Source organism: Homalodisca vitripennis, chromosome 1 (genome assembly GCF_021130785.1).
Source record: "Homalodisca vitripennis isolate AUS2020 chromosome 1, UT_GWSS_2.1, whole genome shotgun sequence".
Lineage (NCBI taxonomy): Eukaryota > Metazoa > Arthropoda > Insecta > Hemiptera > Cicadellidae > Homalodisca > Homalodisca vitripennis.
In genome coordinates, this window is record NC_060207.1 from 100,286,323 (window position 1) to 100,309,817 (window position 23,495).

At 32.0% G+C, this 23,495-nt stretch overlaps 1 protein-coding gene across 1 annotated transcript in view; it reads left to right on the top strand.

The window, feature by feature from the left end:
• Positions 1 to 1,147: 1,147 nt before the first annotated feature.
• LOC124367543 (centrosomal protein of 89 kDa-like) overlaps positions 1,148 to 23,495 on the top strand; it is a 28,132-nt gene continuing 5,784 nt past the window's right edge. Inside the window, exons 1-10 of the mRNA XM_046824476.1 lie at positions 1,148 to 1,668; positions 3,675 to 3,846; positions 4,158 to 4,356; positions 9,722 to 9,846; positions 13,279 to 13,478; positions 13,565 to 13,703; positions 14,360 to 14,540; positions 17,337 to 17,504; positions 22,157 to 22,388; positions 23,209 to 23,378. Coding sequence (XP_046680432.1) covers positions 1,504 to 1,668; positions 3,675 to 3,846; positions 4,158 to 4,356; positions 9,722 to 9,846; positions 13,279 to 13,478; positions 13,565 to 13,703; positions 14,360 to 14,540; positions 17,337 to 17,504; positions 22,157 to 22,388; positions 23,209 to 23,378 — 1,751 coding nt within the window. The 5' untranslated portion in view covers positions 1,148 to 1,503. The remainder of the gene's footprint in view (positions 1,669 to 3,674; positions 3,847 to 4,157; positions 4,357 to 9,721; positions 9,847 to 13,278; positions 13,479 to 13,564; positions 13,704 to 14,359; positions 14,541 to 17,336; positions 17,505 to 22,156; positions 22,389 to 23,208; positions 23,379 to 23,495) is intronic.

The window sequence follows — 23,495 nt, forward strand, 5'->3', positions numbered from 1 at the left end:
AAAGAAATCAAGTTGAAGAGAAATTGATTAAATTAATCTATCAAAAACTGATCATGAGTTAAACAAATTGCTTTTTCTCGAAGTAGACAAACGTATGAATATATCTTTAAAATTAGCCAAGAAAAATACATAACACAAGTTCCGAAAATATTTTAAATCGGAGATTGCAATCAACTCCATTGAAACTGGTGTTGAGAGCAACAATGATTGTAAAATAAAATATTGTTAAATCGTACAAATGTTAAATATTTTGCGTGCGATTCCTAGGATTAAGGCCAGATTTGAATAAAACACTACTTGTAGTTGTTGGCCGCTTATTCCTATTGATCGAGAAAGAAGGAAGTTTGGAACTATTGTATATAGCAGTCTAACATAGTATTTAGATACGTACACTGAAGCATGCATTCTGTCATCATTCTATTCGGAGCATAACCAAACATAAACCATTCAATTTTTAGAGTTGAACGGTCATAGACAATCTTTGAAATATTCATGTAGAAAAACTATTACTTTCGAAAGTACTTTTTATATATTACAATCATAGCATAGGTTAGTCATGGCTCGATTAATACTATGGTTATATTTATTTTCAGGGATTCTTCTCTTTTTTCAAAAACCGTAAATAATTTTAAAACAATTACTTTTAAGTTTCTTTAAAATAAATTCCCTCCGTTCTTAAATCTGCATATTCGTATTTCCCACATGTCAAATGCCGAGATTGCACATTTAATTATTTTGAAGTATTACCTTTTGTCTGGTACCAAACTTTAGTGGACATTCCACTAGTTAAAATTGGCCATTAATTGGGTTATGTATCTATACGACTTTACAAGTATTGTGTCTTTCTAATAATTTTGATTCTGTTTATTATTGAAGTTTATTTTCAAGTTTCACTTTTATATCCAAAGACATCTAATGTTTTGATTTCATTGTAAGCAGTAAATTATTTTATTCAATACAACTAATTTTCAGTTAATAAAATTATAGATATACAAAAAAAATACAAATTATTATATGTTTGTGTACATTTTATATATACAGTTCTCTATACCTTCTTAAAACAGAATGTCATATTTTAATTTAATTCAAGAGGTGTGTTGGTAGCTCTGATAAACCTTTCAGTAGCAAGCAGACGATTACGATATTGTCAAATTCTGATACTTGTTTATTGTTTGTTTTGTTCGATTTTGTTGACAAATGGCTAGTGTAGTTTTGTAATGGAAAAACGATGAACTGTACTTTTTTGCTCCATGTAATTTTTTATCTGGTCTTTCCACATGCAATAATATAATTTAAGGAAAGAGAAGTTTACATTTCATTAATGTTCATTTTAAAAGAAAGATTATGATTTTTATTCTTCATCAAAGATGAAATTATTTAATGCCTATTCTATATTTGTGATGTTTGTTTTTAACCCTTAAAAGTTGTATAAGTATAAATTTAAAAGTGCCTGGATTGGAAAACTGCAAAAGTAAATTATTTGGAAGAACTGAGCTGTTAATAATGGCTAGGTCCAGGTCTTCAATCCCAGAGCTTCCTTTATTTTCTACTATCGCAAGTGATCTTCCAATAGATGAAACCAGCTCAACAGGAATTAATAGTTCATTAGCCACAGATTTAGGCTGCCCGTCTAGAAAAAGTATTAGGCATTCGAGAAGAAATAAAAAGGTAAATAAATTTGTAAAATGCATTCAAAACTTTGTAAGGTAACAATGATATCTATATTTGCTTTTGGTAGTATGTTAGGACCAATTTATTCTTACCATTAGCTGTTATACTAAATTACAATTATGTAAACCATTCAAAAAGAAGTTTAAAAATAAAATAACCTACACTATGACTACAACACGCACTAGTAAATCATGTATATAATGAATTAACACAACCTGCATCATTCTTATTTTTACTGTCTATTTTTCCACCAGTAAATATTTGGTATAAAAAGTGGTTGTCAAAACATTGAATAGGGCCTGAATTCTAAAATATATAGCCAAAAAGCTCAAAATGTTTTATGCAATGAATTACCATTACCAAACCACTATGTATTATGGTAACAAAATATTTTTTAAAGAACCCATTTTCTATGTATGTAGTCATTATAGTGTAAATAAAATATATTTTTTCAGGGTAGGGTACGATAAGCGGACCTGGTTTTTTATATCGAAATTGGCAAACGATATTACTTAATCATAAGCATCGATATAATCAATCGATACTGATTAATTATTTTGAACTATTAACTGAAATAATCTATATCAACAGCTGTAAACACTTTAAAATAATACACGTAGGATAATATTTCAATTTTACATAAGTAATTCTGATTATTAAAAATGGCAGTCAATTTTAGAAAACTACACGACGTTGCATTTTTGTGGCTTCAACATGTTGGACTCGTACCGAAAAACCCATTATGTGAAATTTGTGGGAAAGAAACAACTGTAACTGTGAGAGGAGTAAATATGGTCGTCTTCAGTTTTCCTAATTTTGGTTATAATAATTTGTTTGATCACTGTAAATATTAAATTCATATTTTAATTTAAAACATATGATTGTTATTGAGGACTGTAAGAACTTTTATATTGATTGATAGTCTAGGATTTGAGATGCGAATATTAGGTATTGATGACTATATTCTTCTATATAAAAAAACCGGGTCCGCTTCTCGTACCCTACCCTTTTTTCAAAACAATCAAAGGGGGCGCTTTGTGGGTATTTCAAAAACCGTTTTTGAGTGGACAAACAAATTTAAAAATGTATTAAACATTGACATTTAATATATCAAATTAAAGAGCATTTCAAATAGAAAAGAGTGCAAAACATTTGAGCTCTTTAGCTTCAACTGTCTAAGCTACATTACTTAGAAAATATTAAGACATGACCCAAACTACCTTTTTGTGGATTTTTATAAGCTTATCACTCAAAAACCAAAAGACAGAAAAATGTTAAATTTTGCATTTTAACTAGTCTTGGTAAGTACAACTTCCATACAAAACTTCAACAAATGTTATAGGTCAAGGTCCAAAATTACTTTTTTTAATTGGTTGATTTGAAATGGAATAATCCTTGTAGTTATCTTTCAAACTTGGGTATATAGCCTATACTTTTTTATCTGAGAGTAATTCTTTGCTGAAGTACCTTTTGCTTAAAATATTGTTTATTCTTAGTTATGAATATGATAGAGTGTATTAATATTTCAGAGTAAAGTTTGTCTTTATTCAATGATTTCTCTCACTGGAAAAGCCAAAGTAGACACATGTTATCCCACTTCATAGACAGAAGCCTTTATTATTGACTGATAAATTGCTTATTCAGGTAGCAGTAGGTACAGGGGCTATTCCATAACATAAGCAAGTTAGGAGTACACCACATTAAGTGTTACATAACAGGCTTCGATGAGATGCATCCAAAATTCCAAAGTCCTGGGGACAGACTGACCTCTATACAGAAATGAAATATTTACATCCCCCAGTCAGACAAGAGAGAAATTGTGTACTGAGTTATACAGGCTTTCAAGAAGCTCAGACAAATCTCATGCATGGACTCATTTTTTATGTGTATGTATATATATATATATATATATATATATATATATATATATAATGTATAAGCTATATATATATTACACATTACCAGTATTTTTAAGTTCATGGTAGTCATGTTGCTTGTTTCAGTATATACATCACCAACGATCTCTAAGTGAAGCAAACTTGTGTCATCATGAACAAGCAAGCCTCAGTCCTGATTTGGCCGAATCCTCCAAGTGTCGACACCGTCAGAGCAAACGTCATCTACTTATTGAAATTGAAAGACTGAAGAGAGAAAATCAACATCTTCATAATGCAGGTAAATCTCCTACTTTGTCAGTTGATGCCCTCCATGTAATTGAGTTTAAACTTTCTTGATTGTTTCCTCAAAACATGAGCTGAATTAATACCTATTTTGCACTGAGGTAAAACTTGCCTGTCTAACATTTTTTTGACTCACACTAAATATTGTTTCTTCATTTGGCAAACTTCATCTTAAGTCTTGCTGTCACCTAAAAAGTTTCAAATGTGTATGAACTTGTTGGGGCTTTTGCCATGGTAAATCTGAAAACTATCCTCAAAGATCGATAGATTTATTTTATTTGTCTTAGTCATTGAAAACTTCTTAAGGTTACGCATCCAGTGATGTAAAGTTACGTGCTCTGGAGGGGAGGATCGTGGAGTTACATTCATCTAAACAGCAGCTGGAACAAGAGAGAGAGGCTTTGTCTCGACGCATCAACGAAGACTCAGAGACCATCAGCAAGCTGCGGTTGCGCAGTAAAGAGCTCGCCCAAGATGTCTTCATGTTGAAAAATCTAGTTATGAGGTAAGCAAGGCCCATACAAAACATACCTATCAATTGATTGTGTAACAGTTGTAGTCTTGTTACTTATTTAACTGGTAATCTATTACATGAAATTTACACAAAATAAATTTTACTGACAGATGACACTGGCATATCAGACTTCATCAATTCAGTCTAGTAATGTTCCTTTGTCAAATTAGCCTACTGAAATATAAAAACTTAAATTTAAAATAGTTGCTAGTGTACCAAAGTTATAACATCTATATATAAATAAATGTTCCTATTTAAACTTGATCAAAATAAAATAAGGTTTGCATCTACTAGTCATTCAAAATTTAAATCTAAGTATTTAAAATCTAATTTTGAATCAACATGCCATAACAGGCATGTTCATCCAACATCATTACAATGGACCTTCACCACATTGTAAGGGTAAAGCTACGGACCTTCCCTTAACTGAAAGGTCATGGTTTCCATTCCCGGGGAGATCATTCAAATTTGCAATTTGGTTTGAACAGTTTTCTCTTAAATATTTATGTTTTGTTAAAAGTTTTAGTTGTATAGGAAAACAAATTCCCTTAAACAAACAATAGAAAGCTATGATACTATATTTATAACAACAACAAAAAACAAATTATAAATATATAATCCAACAACAGAATATAAGTGCTAAGTAAATATGAATTACTTTATTGCCGTGTTATCATTTTAAACATTTAATTTGAATAGTTCAATCTCCAGACTTCTTGAAGTAACAATTTTCCATGTTTGTAATTTACTGAACACAATATATCAATCAATATTATCTTAGTGCTAAATTCCCAAATAAAATTTTGATTTTGAAATATGGGTCAGGTTTTTTTCCTTAATTGTTGTATAAATGTAAAAGAGGCTTAAGAATTTATGACTTATTAACATACAGGAATACAAGAATCCAATTCATTTGTTATGATAAAATAATTGTATAGAATTGGTTTTAGTAAGTTAACACATTTATGTTGTTTTTGAACAGATATGAGGAGGTAACATTCAAAAGCTCACATGTCCAAAATTGAAAAAAATCGAGCTGAGCACTGATTATAAACTGTTAGTGAATGTCTTTATGACTACACATCTTTTCCAGTCAAAAGCTCACACAATCTATTTTAAATCAATATATAAATATCACTTTCCAAGCAAAAACCTCACTTAATTTTATTGACAGTTCCAAGCAAAACCTCACATGTACCAAGAGCCAATAGGAGCACGCCTTGCAGGTCACGTGACCTGTCAAAGACGTGTCAGCTGTTTTTTTATAGCTGTCCATCAGTTTGAGGTTATGCACTGTAGATTTTGCATTTACAATAGTAGTCATAGTGTTTTCATGTGAAAATATGGAAAATATTACCTGTGAAAAGTGGTGTATTAGTTAAAAAATACGTCTCAAGGAAGTAGGAAGAAGTTTAAGAAAACCTACAAAGCGTGAAATTGCTAAGAATTTAAGACATTCTGCTCCATCTGGTTGCAATGTTTTTTACCCCGTGTAAACATAATACTAAGGTATTTCAGTGCTGTAAAGTGCGCCCTCAGGATGCATTGAACTATCGAAAAAACCTGTACTGTTCTTCTAACAAACAACTACAAGATCAAAAAGTAAGTAGACTTATTTCACATTCTGGAGGTAAAGCGTCAGAGATCCCGCACAACTAATTGCCTAGGCCTAGGCCTACCTAAAAAAAGTAAATCTCACAGCTTTTTTCGGCTCATTACGTGTTTCCTGTGGCTAATGGAAGTAATATCACAGTCTGCAAATCATTTTTTCTGCACTTAACTAAATTCAAATCAGACAGGGTTAGGCAAATTTTGAAGAAGAAACTTCGTCTTGGCAAGGACTTTGTAGAAAACCGAGGTGGGGATCGAGTAAGTGGTAAGAGTATTCTAAAGAAAAATTCTGTTAGAGAATTTATAGGTAATTTAAAAGGTTTCAGAGAGCCTTTACAGCAGGAAAAAAACCAAAAGAGTCTACCTCATAGTGACCTGTCAATTAAAAAGTTGTGGACTATTTATGATAGCTCTACAATTTCCAATGATCTTAAAGTCACAAAATCTATGTTTAGACGTATATTCTGCAATGAGTTCAATATCGGATTCAAATCCCCAGCATCGGACATCTGCAGTTTTTTGTGCAATGATGGATAATAAAATAAAAAGCGCAACACCTCATGAGAAGCAAGGACTTTTTGTCCAAAAGACTATTCACAAAAAAACGCGCTAAAGCATTTTTATGAACTCTTGAAAGAAGTTAAAGGCAATGAAGTAAACATTATGTTTTGACATGCAACAGGTTCAGAGTCTTCCACGAACACCTGTACAACAAGCATTCTATGCAAGGCAGCTGAGCCTATACAATGTTTGTATTACGGATGTGAATACAAAGAAGCCTGAATTTTTTATGTGGTCTGAAGAGCAGGCGGGACGTGGATCTACAGAAGTTGGGTCTGCTCTGATAAATTTTTTGAGCTCCTACAAATTCGATGAATCTATCACCCATCTTAGACTTTTCTGTGATGGGTGCACGGGCCAAAATAAGAATAACCATATTTTGCATTGTTTGATGTACTTTTTGGCTAAAACGGAAGGGAACTTGGAGACAATTTCAATTACTTTTTCCTGTCCGTGGGACATTCTTTTTTACCCGCAGACAGAGTGTTTGGCAGAGTAGAAAGAATATTGAAGAAAAAAACCAACAATAATAAATAAAGAGGAATATTTGGAAGAGTATAGGAAAGTGGGTCCTGTCAAAGTTCTAGGCACTGACTGGAATCTAAAGGATTTTGAAGAGTTTGGGGGGGAAAGAAGGTTTTCTCAAACCATTAGCTATGATCAGTGAAAAAAAGAGAATATTATGACAAAGAAAGTATCCTCTAAAGGCACCATCTCAGTGAGGGTAAAAGCCAACGAATATTTTAGGTTCGAGGATGAAAACCTTAAACAGTTAACCCTACTAAAAAAGGGAATGAATTGGGCAACTATTTTAAAGGCTCCGCTTCGAGAAGTGCCTTTGATTCACCCTATTACCAATGCAAAGAAAAAGGATGTTGATGGCCTATTGAAAATCCTGTTTGGTGAACATTGGGTAGGGATGAAAGCCTCTCCCTGGTACAATGATATAATACACGGAGAAAAATACACCAACCATTGAGGAAGAGATCGAGGTGCCCCAGTGTGACTGCCTAGAAGACGATTGTGCGCTTCACATTTAGTGTAAGACTTATTAAAACACAATGAGAGATTTTCATTTCACTTTATACATGATTTTTTAATTCCTAGAATATAAATTCAACTCTTTAATATTCTTTAAGTAATTTATCTTTTTGGTATTTTAACTTTGTGGTGTTAAATAATATAATATTGTAATCTGTATATAATGTTCTTATTAACCTTTACCTAGACATAAATTTGTGCTTACTTAAGTTTAATTTATCATTCAATTACTGCAAATGAATCCAGTCAAAACAACAACACAAAATGAACCTCAGTTCTGAAACAAAAGCTCACATGTCCCAAAAGATTCAAACAAAACCTCACATGTCCAAAATTTAAACCTAAATATTTAGTGAACCTAGCACATTTTAGGCTCGAAAGCTTTAGAAAATGTGTTTTGGGGACAAGGAAAAGGTGTAGGGCAGCTTATTTTTTGTTTCAATTAACAAGGTTGCTGGAGAAGAGTTTTTCTCTTTTCGTGTAAATTTTGATTTGATGGACATGTGAGGTTTTGAATGTTACCTCCTCATATAGGCTATTCCTATTGTAAGGTGTATCCTTCCTGTCATCTGCACAGACTCTGGCAGCACCTAACCCAGTTGGTAAATATATTCTCCCCATTCAAATTCCCTACCCTTTTCTCATGTAAATTTTGATAAGCCTGTTATTCACTCTTATGGCTTCCCCTCCTTAGTTTGTTATCCTCCCCCTGACCCAGTAATCTAACTACACCGACTCCCTAGATCAAAGGAGTATTTGGGATGAACCTAAATTTCAAATATATTAGTAATTTTGTGCAATTGTGGTTTGTCAGCCCCTTAAAATTCTTTCAAGAAATTGAAAAAAAGATTGGAACCCCAATTTATTTTTGGATAGATCTGGACCAATATAAAAATTAAGTAAAGAACAAATAATAATTAATTAAATTAGTAATAACTGTAACCTACGTTAATTAGGTGGGTAAATTAGTGCTAATAAGGAAATTTAATGAGTAGTTTGCATGTCATGCAGTATGTTATTATGTTATTGCACTGTGACAATAATTAACACTATGGACATACTATGCACTCAAACTAATGCACTGTTACAACTGCAGTATAATCAACATAGTCAACAATGTTGTTACAACTTTGGAATTAAATGCCCAATTATGCTAAGCAGAGTTGTTTGTTTCTCTACTGAACAGTGCTCGTCCTATTGTCAACTATTTAAACAGATTAGTTGCCCTACTTCATGTTATTGATACAGCTACATTCCCCTTTGTGTGAGTAGACACCATTTTTAAATTGAAGGGATAATTGAATATAACAGGAAAGAAGACAAGTGAAATAAATGTATATAATATTTGTCTAAGACCATTTCGAAATTTCTTTTAATATTAACTATTGATTCTTGGTTAAAAGTTTAGCAAAAAATGTTTTTGACAAAAATACTGGATTAGGTAGTTTGTTTTTGAATAGGCCTGTGTAACATTTCTACCGGCAGAAAAATTGAACTGTGTGAGTTTCAGAACATTATAAAAAAGTGTTAAATGTAAGTTCTAAATGATCTTGTTGTAAAGTAGTAGTACACAACTCGCTACAAATTACAGTAAAACATGTTTTATTGAAATACAAAAAGTTTTAAGTATCTAAGTTCTGGCCTACAATCTGAATAACTGGAACATTATATAGCATAAGTATTATTTATACATGTTTACAAAATTAAATAATATTTATGGGCTGAAACGTAACTTTCATTAATGTAATGTGTGTAACAGATGACTTTAAGCCTGCATACTTATTGAGATCCAGTATATCTTAGCAGAGCTCATTAATTCACGTAATAGTCTGTTATAAAGCAAAATTTTTTTTCAGGTAAAGCCAAGCTTGAATGTGTTAAAATAAAATAAATTAAAGTAAGCATCTAAAATGTGAAAGTTAATTTAGAGAAAATTGTGTTTTTGGAAGAAAATTCAAATCTTTTTAGGAGAGGTAAGACTTAAAATATCAAACTAGAGCACTACATTAAAATCTGTTGTTCTATCATTTGTAAAGCCTTCCTGCCTAGAGGATGTTAAACATAACAGCTATCACAAATAGTTGGTATTTAGTCTCGCTAACCCTTAAAAGCCACAGTTCAATTCGAAAATGAATGTCCATAGGATGAATACAGAGCTATCTAAAGCCCAGAGCCGCTTGCACCAGAACCAGGGGAAAGAAGATGCTGTGGTCACAATCAGCGAGGACTCGGGGCTGGCTGACCACCGATCACACTCGGAGAGCAGAAGTGAGTTTTGAGTGTGTTCTTCTGGAATATTGTTTTATAATGCAGGTGATATCTCAATAAATTCGGATTATCAAGATCAAATCTCACCACAAATATCTCAATCACATAGCCTGCAGGTAACTGGCATTTTTCATTAGGACGAGAAGCTTAGTAAACCTTTACCACTTTTAAGCCAACAAGGACTTCTAATCGGCTTAAGTAAAAGGAAATTTGAATTGGTAATGGTGATAAATTGTTGCTGCCTCTTGTCGGGACCCATCATGAGTTGTACAGCCGAGATTCATGAAGAGTGATCGTGAGAAGTATCTCAGTCATACCACCTTGGAAGAAGAGGATGTTAGCTCTGTGTTAGTCTATCGGTCAAATGAAGATGAGAAGAGTTTCCCTCATGTTTAGCCTTACTAAAGTTTGGAACACTAAGGAAGTCCCACCCACTGCAACCATTATCTTTCAATATAATAAACCTATCGATTAAGCAATCCCTTTCCCCAATATCTTGATATTTTCAGTTTGTTATTTGCCATGCCTGAACCACTGAAGTGTACTTACAACAATACTTTATTACACAGTAATTGTGAAATCAATGTATTATATTTATAAGAGTGTGTGCAATGTATGTTATTTATATTTTAGAATTTCAAAAATCTCCAGTTTTCCTTTATCAGTTTTCACCATATAACTAGAACATTTTCGTCCTCCGTTTTCCCTCTCCGTATTTTAAACAACTCAGATGTCTATGTATGTACGTAGTGTATAAAGATATTTCAAAAATTGTGAATTTGAGTGTTTATGTAAACAAAAGATTATAAAGAATTGAATGTAATAATGGAAAGTGTAATATAATTGTTTTTGCTAAATTAGTAAGTATTAGTGGTGTTAAAATGAGTTTTTTGTAATATCTGTTTGTTTACAATATTATGTTTTCAGATTTTTTTGAGTAAAATAAAGTACTTCAAATATCATTTTACCCAATTGTCTACATAATATCAATTTTGTTCCAACATGTGTCCTACTGCTCATTAAGTTTTGAATTCCAGTGTAAAATACATCTATTACTATAGTATTGAGTCATAGGCCATAAAAGAATTTTTTTAATTGCAAACAAAATGAAGGATTAGACTGTAAAATGAATGAGTAGTCTAGATAGTTGGTCCCACCCAAACAACATGACTACAGCCTGAGTTTGTGCAGAAACATATGGCATTATTCCATTGTCATGTCAGAGCAATATCACGAGTAGCACTACCTGTTCCTTTTTTTTTCTCTCCTTCTCGTCTCTAATGATTACACAATATGTACCTGAAATTATTTTTGGCCCTGTCCACATAAAGTCCACCTATTTATCCTGTCCTAAAAAACAGTTCCAAATATGTTGTTCTGAAATTGTCTCTGTGGCTGTTAATTTTGATGGCAAGGATGTGTATTTTCTATCAACAGATCCAAGCAAATAAGGTGCGAAGAGAGTCTGATGTTCAATTGAGGGGTTGTATAGTTCTGAATATTTGTGAGAGCCAATAGCATTGCAATTGTATTTGAGCTCTCAAATACAATAATTATAATGTAATATTTAATTACAATTAAATATTATAGGAGCTAATAGCACCTGTTGTATTTGAGATTAGTTACCTACTCTTGGTTTGGGTCAAATGAGACTTTTGAAACTTCACCAAACTACTACACAATAGAATTTGGTATCTTAAGCAAGTGGTCCAAACTTTTCTAGAACTAATGCATTTATGTCCATAGGTACTAAATATTATCGTAATAATTTAAAAACTGTTATATTAATTTCTTATAATAAAAGTTGTTTTATTTTAATGTGCAACATTACATGGAATAACAGGCTTTGTTGCAGTGAGTTATTTATGCAGACTTAAAATAAGACTGGCTGGCACTTGTATCATAGTACTGCAATCCCGTTACTTACCTCAGGTGGCTGGTACACTTGCCAGTAGAGCCTATACTAGGTAAAGCATAAGCTAATGTTATCACATACATCTGGGCAACTCCCTAGTGGAGGTCCAGGAGCAATGCATCACTAATTGAAAATGTAGAGATATTGGACTTAATGGATAACTTGACCAATACATCTAATTTACTGTGAATGATAATTGATGGAGTGGGTAGGGGATCCAGCAAGCGTGAGAGAGAGCCTTGCCCTGTCCACTTTGACTAGTAGAGGCTGGAACAGAGAAAATCTCCCCTTCTTTCAAGATAATAGGTTGAGATGGTGCCTTGACAGGAGGTGCTCCTAATTCTCTCCTCCCCCCACGTTTATCTATCTTATTATAAATATTAATAATATTTATAATTAATAAGATTATAAATTGAATATAAATTTTCTGATAGTTTCCTAAGTTTCTTTTTCCTAACAAACAAAACAATCCAATTACTTGGTGTTCATATAATTCAGACATTTGTACTGGTGGGAGTTGATCTTGATGTTCTAAACTTGATAAGATAAATCTTGTGTTTTTGACAGACATAGGGAATAATGATGTGGATAATAGGATTTCGGATATCTGCCATTGTTACATGTTACAAAATGTATAATCCTACATTTTAATGATTGAAATCTACCCTCTTCATCAGATGTGAAGGAAATTAATGCATTTTCCTTGCACTTAATTATGTACTTAAAACCTACAACGTGCAGCAATGGACTACCATTAAAAAAAGTCAGAGGAATTTGAAAGAGTACACAGAATATAATATTAGAAATGCTTTTACAACACAAAACACTCGTAGGCAAAGTTTTGTAAAAATAAACTTTAGACAAAGAGTTTGATGTGTTATGATTGAATTAGGATGGCATTGCTCAGACGTCAATCAATATGAAAATATGTTAAACTTGTTTCTTGTAGTCACTGGACTTTTGATCAATGAACATTTCTATGAATAATTCTATTTTCAACAGTAAGACTGCACATAGGATATTCAAATTTTGTGTATACAATACAAACAATTCAATTAATTGATTTGGCTTCCTTAGTTGAGCTCATTTGATTTATTTAGTTAAAGGATTCTGTATAAAAGTGTAAAAATAACCCTGCTGTTGAAACAAAAACCAAAAAGCACAATATTGTTTGTTTACTAATACAGTAAAATTGACCAGAATAAATAAACTATAAGTTACAATTGTATCTACTAACAAGCTACTGGCTTCCAGTAAAGGTAGATTGTTATACAAAAAGTGTACTTTATAGTTTAAATAATAGTAATTATAAAAATTTATTCAATGACCATTGGTTACTGATTTCTCATACTGCAAACAAAATCTGGAACTAAATTGTAGCGATAATGCTCAGAAAAAGTTAATGAGTCTTCAAAAAAGTCAGGTTAATTTTTTAATAAACTTCAAGTAAACATATACTTCAAAAGTGTGCAAAATACACATCATTCACACTGTACAATATATTTGTTTGTTTGAAGGCTCAGTGAAACCATCTTGGAGTCGAGCGGAAATGAACGCGATGGCCCCGCTATTGGAGGCTTTGGAGGAGACCATCGCAGAGAAGGATGAACTCATCAGCAACTACAAGCGAGAAATGGAACTGTTCATTAACCGGTCGAAAGAGATCATAGCCGAGAATGAGAACCTCCATTCTCAGCTTATCGAGGCCAACAAGAAGGTCAATAGAATTTATTAAATTTATTTTTGCCTTCATTAAAGGTATTTGTGTGATACAATAATATTATGTACAAATAATATTTTTAGGGGGAAGTGACGTACGCTGAATGGAAAGTGCTTACCCGAGAAGCAGCCATGACTCGAGAACAGAATGAACTGCTTTTGAGACAAACTAAGCTGAATCAGTCCAAACTGAATGAGCTGCACACAGCATATCAAGCGAGATGTAAGTTTACGTGGTTTATTACCTTTGTGCCACTATTTTTATTCTGTTTAAAATAGTTAAAACCTATTTGTTTTTCTTTTAGAATTTTTACTCTTTACAGTTAACTTTTTCTATTATAATGCTTGTAAATTTTATTACAAATCATATAATAGCCTTAGTTTAACCCATTACGCTCGTCTGAGCAGTTGTTCCAGCTGAGTAATCAGCGTAAAAAACGATACAAATCGATAAAAACGATGAAAAGTGTAAAATTTCCATTATTATACAAGTAATGCGAAGAATAAACCCATATAGTGCTGCAGTCTCCTGTAGACTGTAAGGAACACCTAGATCGTGTCAAGTATCATGAGATATTGACATTCAAGAAGTTAAATAAACAAAGTTGATTTGTATTGTAAATTTTATTTCATTTAAAATACACTGTGCAAATAATTATTTACAATAGACTTGTACTAAAATTATGGATTTGATGAAAAAGTAATAACTCATGTATTTGGTTCTACTTGATTACATTCTGCTTATATTATTTGGTTTGTAAAGTGAGAACTGCATTTACTCTTTTGGATTTGTACAAAAATGTTGGAAAATGCATGGTACTTAACCACACTGATCTCAGATTTGTTACGCCAGTCTTACAGTATCTGTAATGTGTCCAGTGACGGAGCTAACCCTGGACCATGAACAGGCGGAAGAGAAATGCCAACAAAGTAGGACAGAAGTGTTTGTACTAAAGGGAAGATTGGGAGTGCTCACTGACGAGCTGGACCGACTCAAACAAGAGACTGACAACAAGATCCCTGTGGCAGTCCACACGGCCTCCGTCAATGAGTGCAAGAGGTTAGTCAACTGAATGTACTTATCACCACAACACAGTTTAACTCTAGGGATGATGTATAGAAAATTGTAATATTGACAGGATAAACAAACAGAATTTGCTATAGAATTTAAAAAAAAGAATGAAAATTTGAAGTTTTTTTAATATTGAAAAAATCACTTATTATTTGAAGAATATATCAGATTCGTTGGTGTAAATAAGCATGTTTATTATTTTAAAAAAATACCTTTGATTTTTCACTATTTAGATATACAATTTTATTATGCTTTCAAACATGAGATTTTTTATGATTTCGTAGTACATTTGGAGAAAAGAAAATATGAGTATCTCAATGAAAATAATTACAATTATTCAAAAGAAAGTAGTTATTGGGCATCATTTTATTGGAAATTTACTAAAAATAGGTGACATTATGTAAAATTCTCTAGTTTTCAAATTCACAGTTGGAAATTTTGTATAATGGATGGAAATGCCTAGTGCTGTTCCATCATGGATTCTGCTTATTTTTTACACAATGTGTGTGTGTGTGTGTGTGTGTGTGTGTGTGTGTGTGTGTGTGTGTGTGTGTGTGTGTGTGTGTGTGTTTTCCACTAAGAATTTGAATGTAATGATCTTTAACAAAGCTTGACAAAATGTAATCAATATAAGCAGAATCCATGGTGAAACATTGCTAGACCCTTCCATCACCATATAAAAGATTTCTATTCAAACTGTGAACTTGAAAAGTAGAGATTTTTATATAATGTAACCTGTTTTTGGTAAATTTTCAATAAATGAGTTTCTTAAATAACTTGTTTTTACTAAATCCTAGAGTTTTTAAAAGAGATAGATAAAGTAGGCAATCTGAGATAAAAAAGAGTACAAGAAATTAGCTTAATAGAAGATAAAAAGAAGCACAGAATTGTAAATTTAGAAAAAATAAAAGCAAATTTGGATTTACAATAATTTTGAAGTTAGAAGACTGCAAAGTACACCTATTAAACAGATTTTTTAGTCTCCTAGTTGACAAGGATCAAAGATCAAAGAGATGAACAAAATACGTAATTTGTACAATAAGCATTTCCGGACCTATGTTTATATGAACTTTTTTCATTATTTGTTATAGTACAATAAGCTCAGAAAGTGCCGGTAACACTACTTGTATACCCTGTATATTAGTAATATATTATATTATTTACATTATGCTTATTTATTTATTGAACAGTTAAAAACTTATAAATCTATTTTGCCTCAAAATTCTCTCTACCTACAACAACACACTTACCCCAACATTCATACAGCTGGTCTAATTACTTTTGGAAATTATTTTGTGAAAGTTATTTAATCTTTTTGTCACAATTTCCTTGGCAGCTTAAGCATCTGAATCGTTTCTCTTCAACGATGTTTTTAATCTCAGGAACAAGAAGAAATCGTCTGGTGCCAGGTTAGGTAAGTAGGGTGGGTGTTCTATCATAGTAACACTGTTCATGGCTAGATAATTACGTACTAATAAAGACCGATGTGCGTTGTCATGATGCAAAAGCCAGTTGTTTCTCACCCATTTTTCAGAGCATTTTCTCCTGATATCATCTCTTAAGTGCTAAATAATTCCCACATAAAGTTCTTTGGTCACTGTTTGTCTCTTTGGAATGAACACTTAGTAAATTAAACTTTGTAGTAAAAAAAAAAACACTTCCAGGATAACTTTTCCCTTGCTGTAGTCCAAACGAAATTTTTCATTACTTGGAGATGTTTTCATTTTCCATTCAGAAGACTGACATTTTGAAGATCATACAGAAAACGTTTGTGCCATTCATAAACTTAACTCTTCTTCATTGCCTTGTCTCCATAAGCATGAATTAACAACTCAAGAATCTCACTAGGTGGCTTTGAAGCAAAGCACAGAATATAATGTTTCATTGCTGATCAATAATTTTCATTTCTGGTAGTATTAACTTGCACACACTTGAAAACAAATAAATAGTGGCAACTGAGCGAAACCAACTTTACAGATATTCTATCGTCAGAAGTACTACCAACTGGTGTAAAACAAATTATCCACTGCTGAGCGCGTTGGACGTATATTAAAATCTATTCCGGGAACTTTTTTACCTTATATATAAAGTGATTTGAGGTTTTATTTAAAACTTTATTATATATTTTATTTTTTGAGAAGTATAAATAGCAATTGTTCAACTATTTGTAGTTGCTACATAGTTAATAAAAATAGTTTTCATGGAGTATTTCTTATCACTATAACACATTAGTAAAACAGGTTCATAGCTCAATTATTACCTTGTAAACATAATAAAATCAAACAAATTTTTTTATCTGGGAGTTGACATAGCTTCAATTTCAGATTCAAAAAACTCAACACCCCCATTTCCATAAGAATATAACATCAGTCATTGTATCAACAAGAAACTCTGGAACAATATTTCATTAAAAAAAAATAGTAATATAATAATCAAGATAAACATAATAAAAAACTGCTTAGTTAAAAAATTACTGTTTTAGCTGGTTGTATTTGACACAGCTGGGGAATACACTGCAAATTAGTAACTAGTTATAAAAACACTCAAATTTTGATTACACATCACACAATATCCAAGAAGCAAAGTTTGCTCAAATTTCTATTCTTTGTGTTACTATAATTAATTATTCATAGATACATTTTTTATAAGGCAATTTAAAAAATCCTCACACACTCACCACCATCTTCCTCTGATCTATACAGAATTGTTTTCATAAAGTTAAAAGGAAGTTACATGATTAGAACTTTAGTGTTTTACTGTCTAAATGTTTACTTCTTTAATTAGGCTATTTGAAGAGCTGAAGAATAGGTACGAGCAAGAGAGGGATATTTTGACGAGGAAATTGGCAACACTGGAGTCACTGCGGCCAGACCTAGACATACAGTTGGTAACAGTGACTGCTGAAAGAGACCAGCTGACTCATGAGATAAGGAATCTCCATAAGCAAGTCAAGTAAGTTTCACAGATTACTTAACTTCTTCAGCTAACTGAATTAGCCAGGCTTTAATTCATATCTTATTTGGTATTCTAGCATGAGCTATGGACTACAGTAAAGTTATTCTTTTATTTTCCAAAAAACTACCTGTTTAGTGTTTAACTCAGTAACTGCCATGCTAGAGTGTGCCATCTCCCTTGTAGTTGTCAATGTAAATAAATGGCTGGTTTTATCTTACAAAAGTATAGTTTTATTACAAAATAATTATTAGTAGTGAAATTGTGAATTAATTGGTACAACGCTTATTTTTAGGATATTTAAATAGGGTAAATGAAGCTGCTATACCATTCATTCAACATTAAACAGTTTAATTTTATTTAGTAGAATTTTGTTTGGTAGTTGAATTATATCATTTCCATAGTTTACTGCCATTCCATGCCCCCACTCTTCAGTGTATCCTCCCACCCAAACTTCTTTCTATTTCCTTTCTATCTTCTGTAAATTAAACATCTGCCAGTTTCAATGTAAACTGTGAGTTTATTTTATTATTCAAAATATTCTTTTGTTAGAGTTTTGTTCATATACAGTAGTTTACCAATCGTCATTTTACAGTTATAATTTAGAAGGAGCTATGGAAGAAAGGTTTTAAAAAAGGTAAAGAGTCCAAGAAAAACTACAATGTAGTGTGCATAATCTCCTGGTGCATAGAATATTTCAAAAACACTAAATAAAATTATTAAACTGCTAGATCTCAATTTTATATTTTAGGTATTTGCTTATTTTCATTTAATTTTTATGTATCCTACAAATTAAAATAATTTTGTTAAAGAGGTTGTATTGTTACTTTCCTCTCCCCTCACTATTATTTTTCTCGTTTGTTTCTGATGATGTTGCAGAGAATATTAACAAATTAACCCTTTTGGAACTCATTTAGAAGGTTGTTTCCAGAAAACAAGGTAATGTGGTTAATAAACTATAAAACAGATTTTAAATTTTTTTTTAATTATAAATATATTTTAATTTACTCTTTATGTTGTATTAGCATATACCCGCAGCTTCATCCACAAACTCTATGCAATAGCTCCAACAATTTCAGTAAGACGAATTATTTTAGACCAATTTAGAGGAACCCCAAACTCGGAAGTTTAAAGCTTTGTTAGTAAAAGCGCTTGTGATGTAATACAATAAGAGTCTTATGATATTTTAAAGATGAAATTAGTCATATATCATGGTCAGGTACCCATTTTTCAGTATGCATGATTAACACGTTCAGAACGACGTTTACCCAATCAGGTACACTCTTCTTTCACAAGGTCAGGTACACACCGGGCTTTCGTAAAGTGCGTCATGCGCCCAATGTGGCACACGTCGCTATGCATTTCTTTATTGCTATTTTATTGTTTGCATGTCTTGGTGATTTGTTAAATTTGTTCCCGTACTTAAATAAATATCTTAGACTATCGTGTACCCCCTCAGGGGCATGATTGCTTAATTTTTTTAGGTACCCCTTGGGGTAAAAGAAGTAAAATTGGTAAAACATATCAAAATAATTGTTTTTTGTGGAAATTGTGAAGCCTACATACATTTCTCGTTATACTTAGACATTTAAAGTAAAAAAGTCAGGTTACTGTATTTTACCATTATATTGAAAATTGGACAGCAGATAATAAAGTCCGAGAAAAGCCGTTGTCATGAATATGTTAAAAGAACCAGAGGTTAAGTAAAAATTATGAACTATGAATGGTTTCATAGTTATGAAAATTATGAAGAATTTTATGTATATAGACCTATATATAATGAGGTTAGATTCAAAACAGTACAGCTTTGTAAATTGTATGGATATAGATATTGTTATTGAAAATTAAAAACTAAAATCAACATAAGTAATACTGACATTATGACAGTTCCATCCATATGTAAAGATGATACTTAATTCAGTAAAGTACAAGTTCTTGTTTTCCTTATTTGCTATATCAAAATATTTCCTTGGTCCAGTCAATGAATTATATCAGTATTTATATACCTAAGCAGTATCGAATACCTAATCAGTGAGAAATCTATGCGATGTCCCCTCGACGATTTTCTGTCATAAAAATTACATTTAGTGATCCTTGTATTGCTTTACGATTCCTCTTGCTATAATCACACACTGACTTCGCTTGCTTGTTTGTTCGAATTGTATTAACGGAGCGATTGGTGTGTTGAATCGTGCTAATGCCTGTCCCTCTGTTTCTGCTACTGTAAATATGCAATTCCACAATGCCTAAGGAAACCAAATTCAATACCTTTCACCAAAGTCACAATTTAGTTCATTAAATAAAATCTAGAATAAATTAATTGGTTTGCCTTATTACCACAATATTGAATTGAAATAAGAAGTGTTATTACTTTAGTTATGTTTTCACTCTATAAACATAAAATAAATGAAAAAATTGATTAAATTAATGAAACATATGAGCGTGGTGGCATAATACAGATAACAGTTACACATAACAGTTGATTACAATTAACAAGCTCTTTCAATTAATATTTCGCCAATTTATAGACCAAGATGGGATTTTTAAATGCTTTAGAGACCATTTGGGTGTAGCCAGAAAGAATTTTCTTAATAAGAATAGGCCTATATTCATCCCGTAAGAATGTCCATCTAAAATTTCAGTACAATCGGTTGTGTAGTTTATGCATCAAAACAAAACAAACAAACAATACTTCTGCATTTATAATATGAATTAGGATTTACAGGCAATAGATTATGACAAAAGTTTTAGTTTATTTCATTTCATAGTACTAAATGAATGATTTAAACATTCTTTCAGCATTATAACCTAGAAATTACATTCAAAGTAATATAAATTAATATATTTTCATGTGAGGATGAGCACTAAAACAGACTACATTATTTAATTGCACTTATCCATATATTTACAATAGGCAAAACATTTGCTTGTTACTACAAAAACAATACAAGCATAAAGAAACTGATTGACAGTGGCATGACTAGATTATTTACATTTACAGACAATTCAGTCAACTAGAACTTTTTGTTGCTCGTCAACAAATCAATAAACGTGCTGTGTAAAAACAGCTGCAATATTGTCTCAAACTATTCCTGAGAGGTAGCAGCACAATGTACAGCCAGTGGAATCCGCTTAACCTATTTCATACATAAAAAATATGACATACACCAGCTGGGTAGTACCTAGATTTCGACTGCTAATAGCACAAGTCGCTGTTATAGTACAATGGGTAGGATCCGTGTTTCATCCAGAAATGGTTAATAAATTAATTTAAAGTATGTTTTATATCCGAATTTGTGTAAATGACAATTTTTTTCTAAACTAATTAGAAACATAATCCAATTTATTTTGAACTAATACATTTCTTATCGTTATTAATTATAGACTATTTATTTTATTTTTAGCAAACATAATAAATTTTGTTTGTTATGTTTTGAAGAGGAGACAACCGTAGAATTGAATCTAATTCTTTACATTCAAGAAGTGATTAGTTCATATTTGGTTTCTCTTAAAACTATGTTAATACTGATGTTTAATTTTATTGTGGACAAAACTGAAAAAGTAGTATGTTTATTTTTGTGTGGACTTTTTAGTTTGAAACATTTATCTGTACATTGTATTAGAAAATGTGTGTTTAGGTATCACAAAATCCAGGTAATTACATTCCAGTAATTTAGTTCTCAATATTGAGAAATATTGTATACTTTGAGGTGGTTTTAGAAAAATATATATACTTTACTTTAACAATTGTCAATATATAAAGCAATTGTCATACTTCCTCAATGTAGGCATTATACAAATACTTCATCACCTCTTACTAACAGTCTTCTGTTTTTTTTTCCATTATTGTTATATAATCAGAGATTTCAGGCCCAGTTAGCGTGAATTATCAATTAGGATGGTTTTGTATAATTTATGCAATAATATTATTTTGGTTAAGGGGTAAGATGAGGTTTGTCCATGTGCTATTAAATCCGGAGTTACATCAACACCCAAGTTAGTGACTGATTATTCATCTGATAGTATTAACAAGTGAAATTAGGTGTTATTTCTTAGTCATGGAGACAGATTATGTGATGGTGCAGTTCTGTTTCGACTGCTAGATTTTGGGTATTTTCTTTTATTTAGTCCAATTATATGAGATAAAAGCAGTCGGATATCCACCTTAAATTGGTTGGTCTGATTTTGGTACACAGGCCTTATTCCTTATTTTATGGTCCTGGTTTTGTTTCCACTCTTACCACTTGAGGTTTCTGTAGTTTAGTTCATTTATTTGAGAGAAAACTAGTGAAAGATCCACTTTAAATTACTGTTAGTAGGTTTGGGAAGTAGTTGTGGAATCTGTGAATCGTTATATAAATGTACAGACCAAAAACACTAATATTCCTTTGTTTGTCTTTTCTCTTAAAAAACAAAAAAATTTGAATTTTTTTAGTTTTAATCATAATGCAAATTGTTATTAGGTAAAAATATATGTAAACCATGCGAGAAACCCTGCCAATTTTATCAGTTCTTAAACAATAAACCACAAGAGTGTTTGTTTATATTTTTTATTCCATTAGTAATATTTTAGAACAATCTTATCCATAAAACATATTATGCAGTCACCGTCAACCTCAACTATCCATAAGTTTCAAACATGATTGTTGCAGGAAGGCAGAAGGCCGTGCAGAGGCCTGTGACAACAGGCTGCGCAAGAGCGAACGTGCCCGTGCAACCATCAAACAGCAACTGGAGCAAGCACTAGCATTTTCTCGAGAGCTAATATCTGATCAGGAAACATTACTGAGGCAGCTAGCCGAACGCACTCACGAGACTTCTCATGTCGTCAGGGTCGGCTCCGAAAACGCTGTCCGGATGGATACTCTAAGAAGTAAATTGAAGGTGAGGGTGAAAGGAAGATGACATGTCAACTAACTTTGAATACTTGGTTGATTTTATCTGAATGAAATTGGTATGATAAAAATTATAAGCCATTTTATTTTCAAAAGGTTAAATTTTATACTTATTCTAAGTAATGACCGTTTTGGAGTTGTAATTGAAATAAATATGGGATACTATTGACTATCAATTACTAGCTGGAGGAATTATCCTACATTTCAAGGGGTAGGTTGGCCACTCAAAATATACAAAGATACTGGTTTAGCTATAGGATCTTTAGGAAATCATTATAAAACCTTGATAAAATATTTTATAAACCTTGATTTTATTTAACCATTTGATAATATGTATAATGATAAAAGTAAAAAGAAAATACATTTCATTGTTATAAAAGAATTGGACAATAATACTTTTTTATTATTGATTACTTCTTAATTGTATCAATAATTCTATATTATATATACCAAAAATGTGTTTACTATTATTGTATATGACGCAATTACTGTTCTTAACAAATGTTTAAATAAAGATTTATGACCAGAGTTTACTGTTCAGTGATTGGTGTTCCATGGGGCAGAGGCTGCAACTAAGGTTAAATAAGTTTAATAAAACTAAGGCTAGCTGGGCTAATAAGATGGACAAGCAATACAGTTTGAACTGGAGTGTGGTTTTTTTTAGGGTCTGGAGAGGGGAGCCAAGGTGCAACTTGATGTACTGGAGCAGCGAATGAAAGCTCAAGAGGCTGGAATGAATAAAGCAAAGGCTAGCTGGGCTAATAAGATGGACAAGCAATACAGTTTGAACTGGAGTGTGGTTTTTTTAGGGTCTGGAGAGGGGAGCCAAGGTGCAACTTGATGTACTGGAGCAGCGAATGAAAGCTCAAGAGGCTGGAATGAATAAAGCAAAGGCTAGCTGGGCCAAGGAGATGGGCAAGCTGAAGTCAGCCATTAAAGAGAAGGATGCCACTATTGAACAACTTCAACAGGAGAGGAAGTAAGTAGGGGTGATTAATTGTGTCTTGTCTTGTGTGTAATGAGTACTTGTTCACATACGGGAAAGCAGTACGAGTAAACATATACTGGATTATTTGTAGAAAACAAGTTTCCTGTT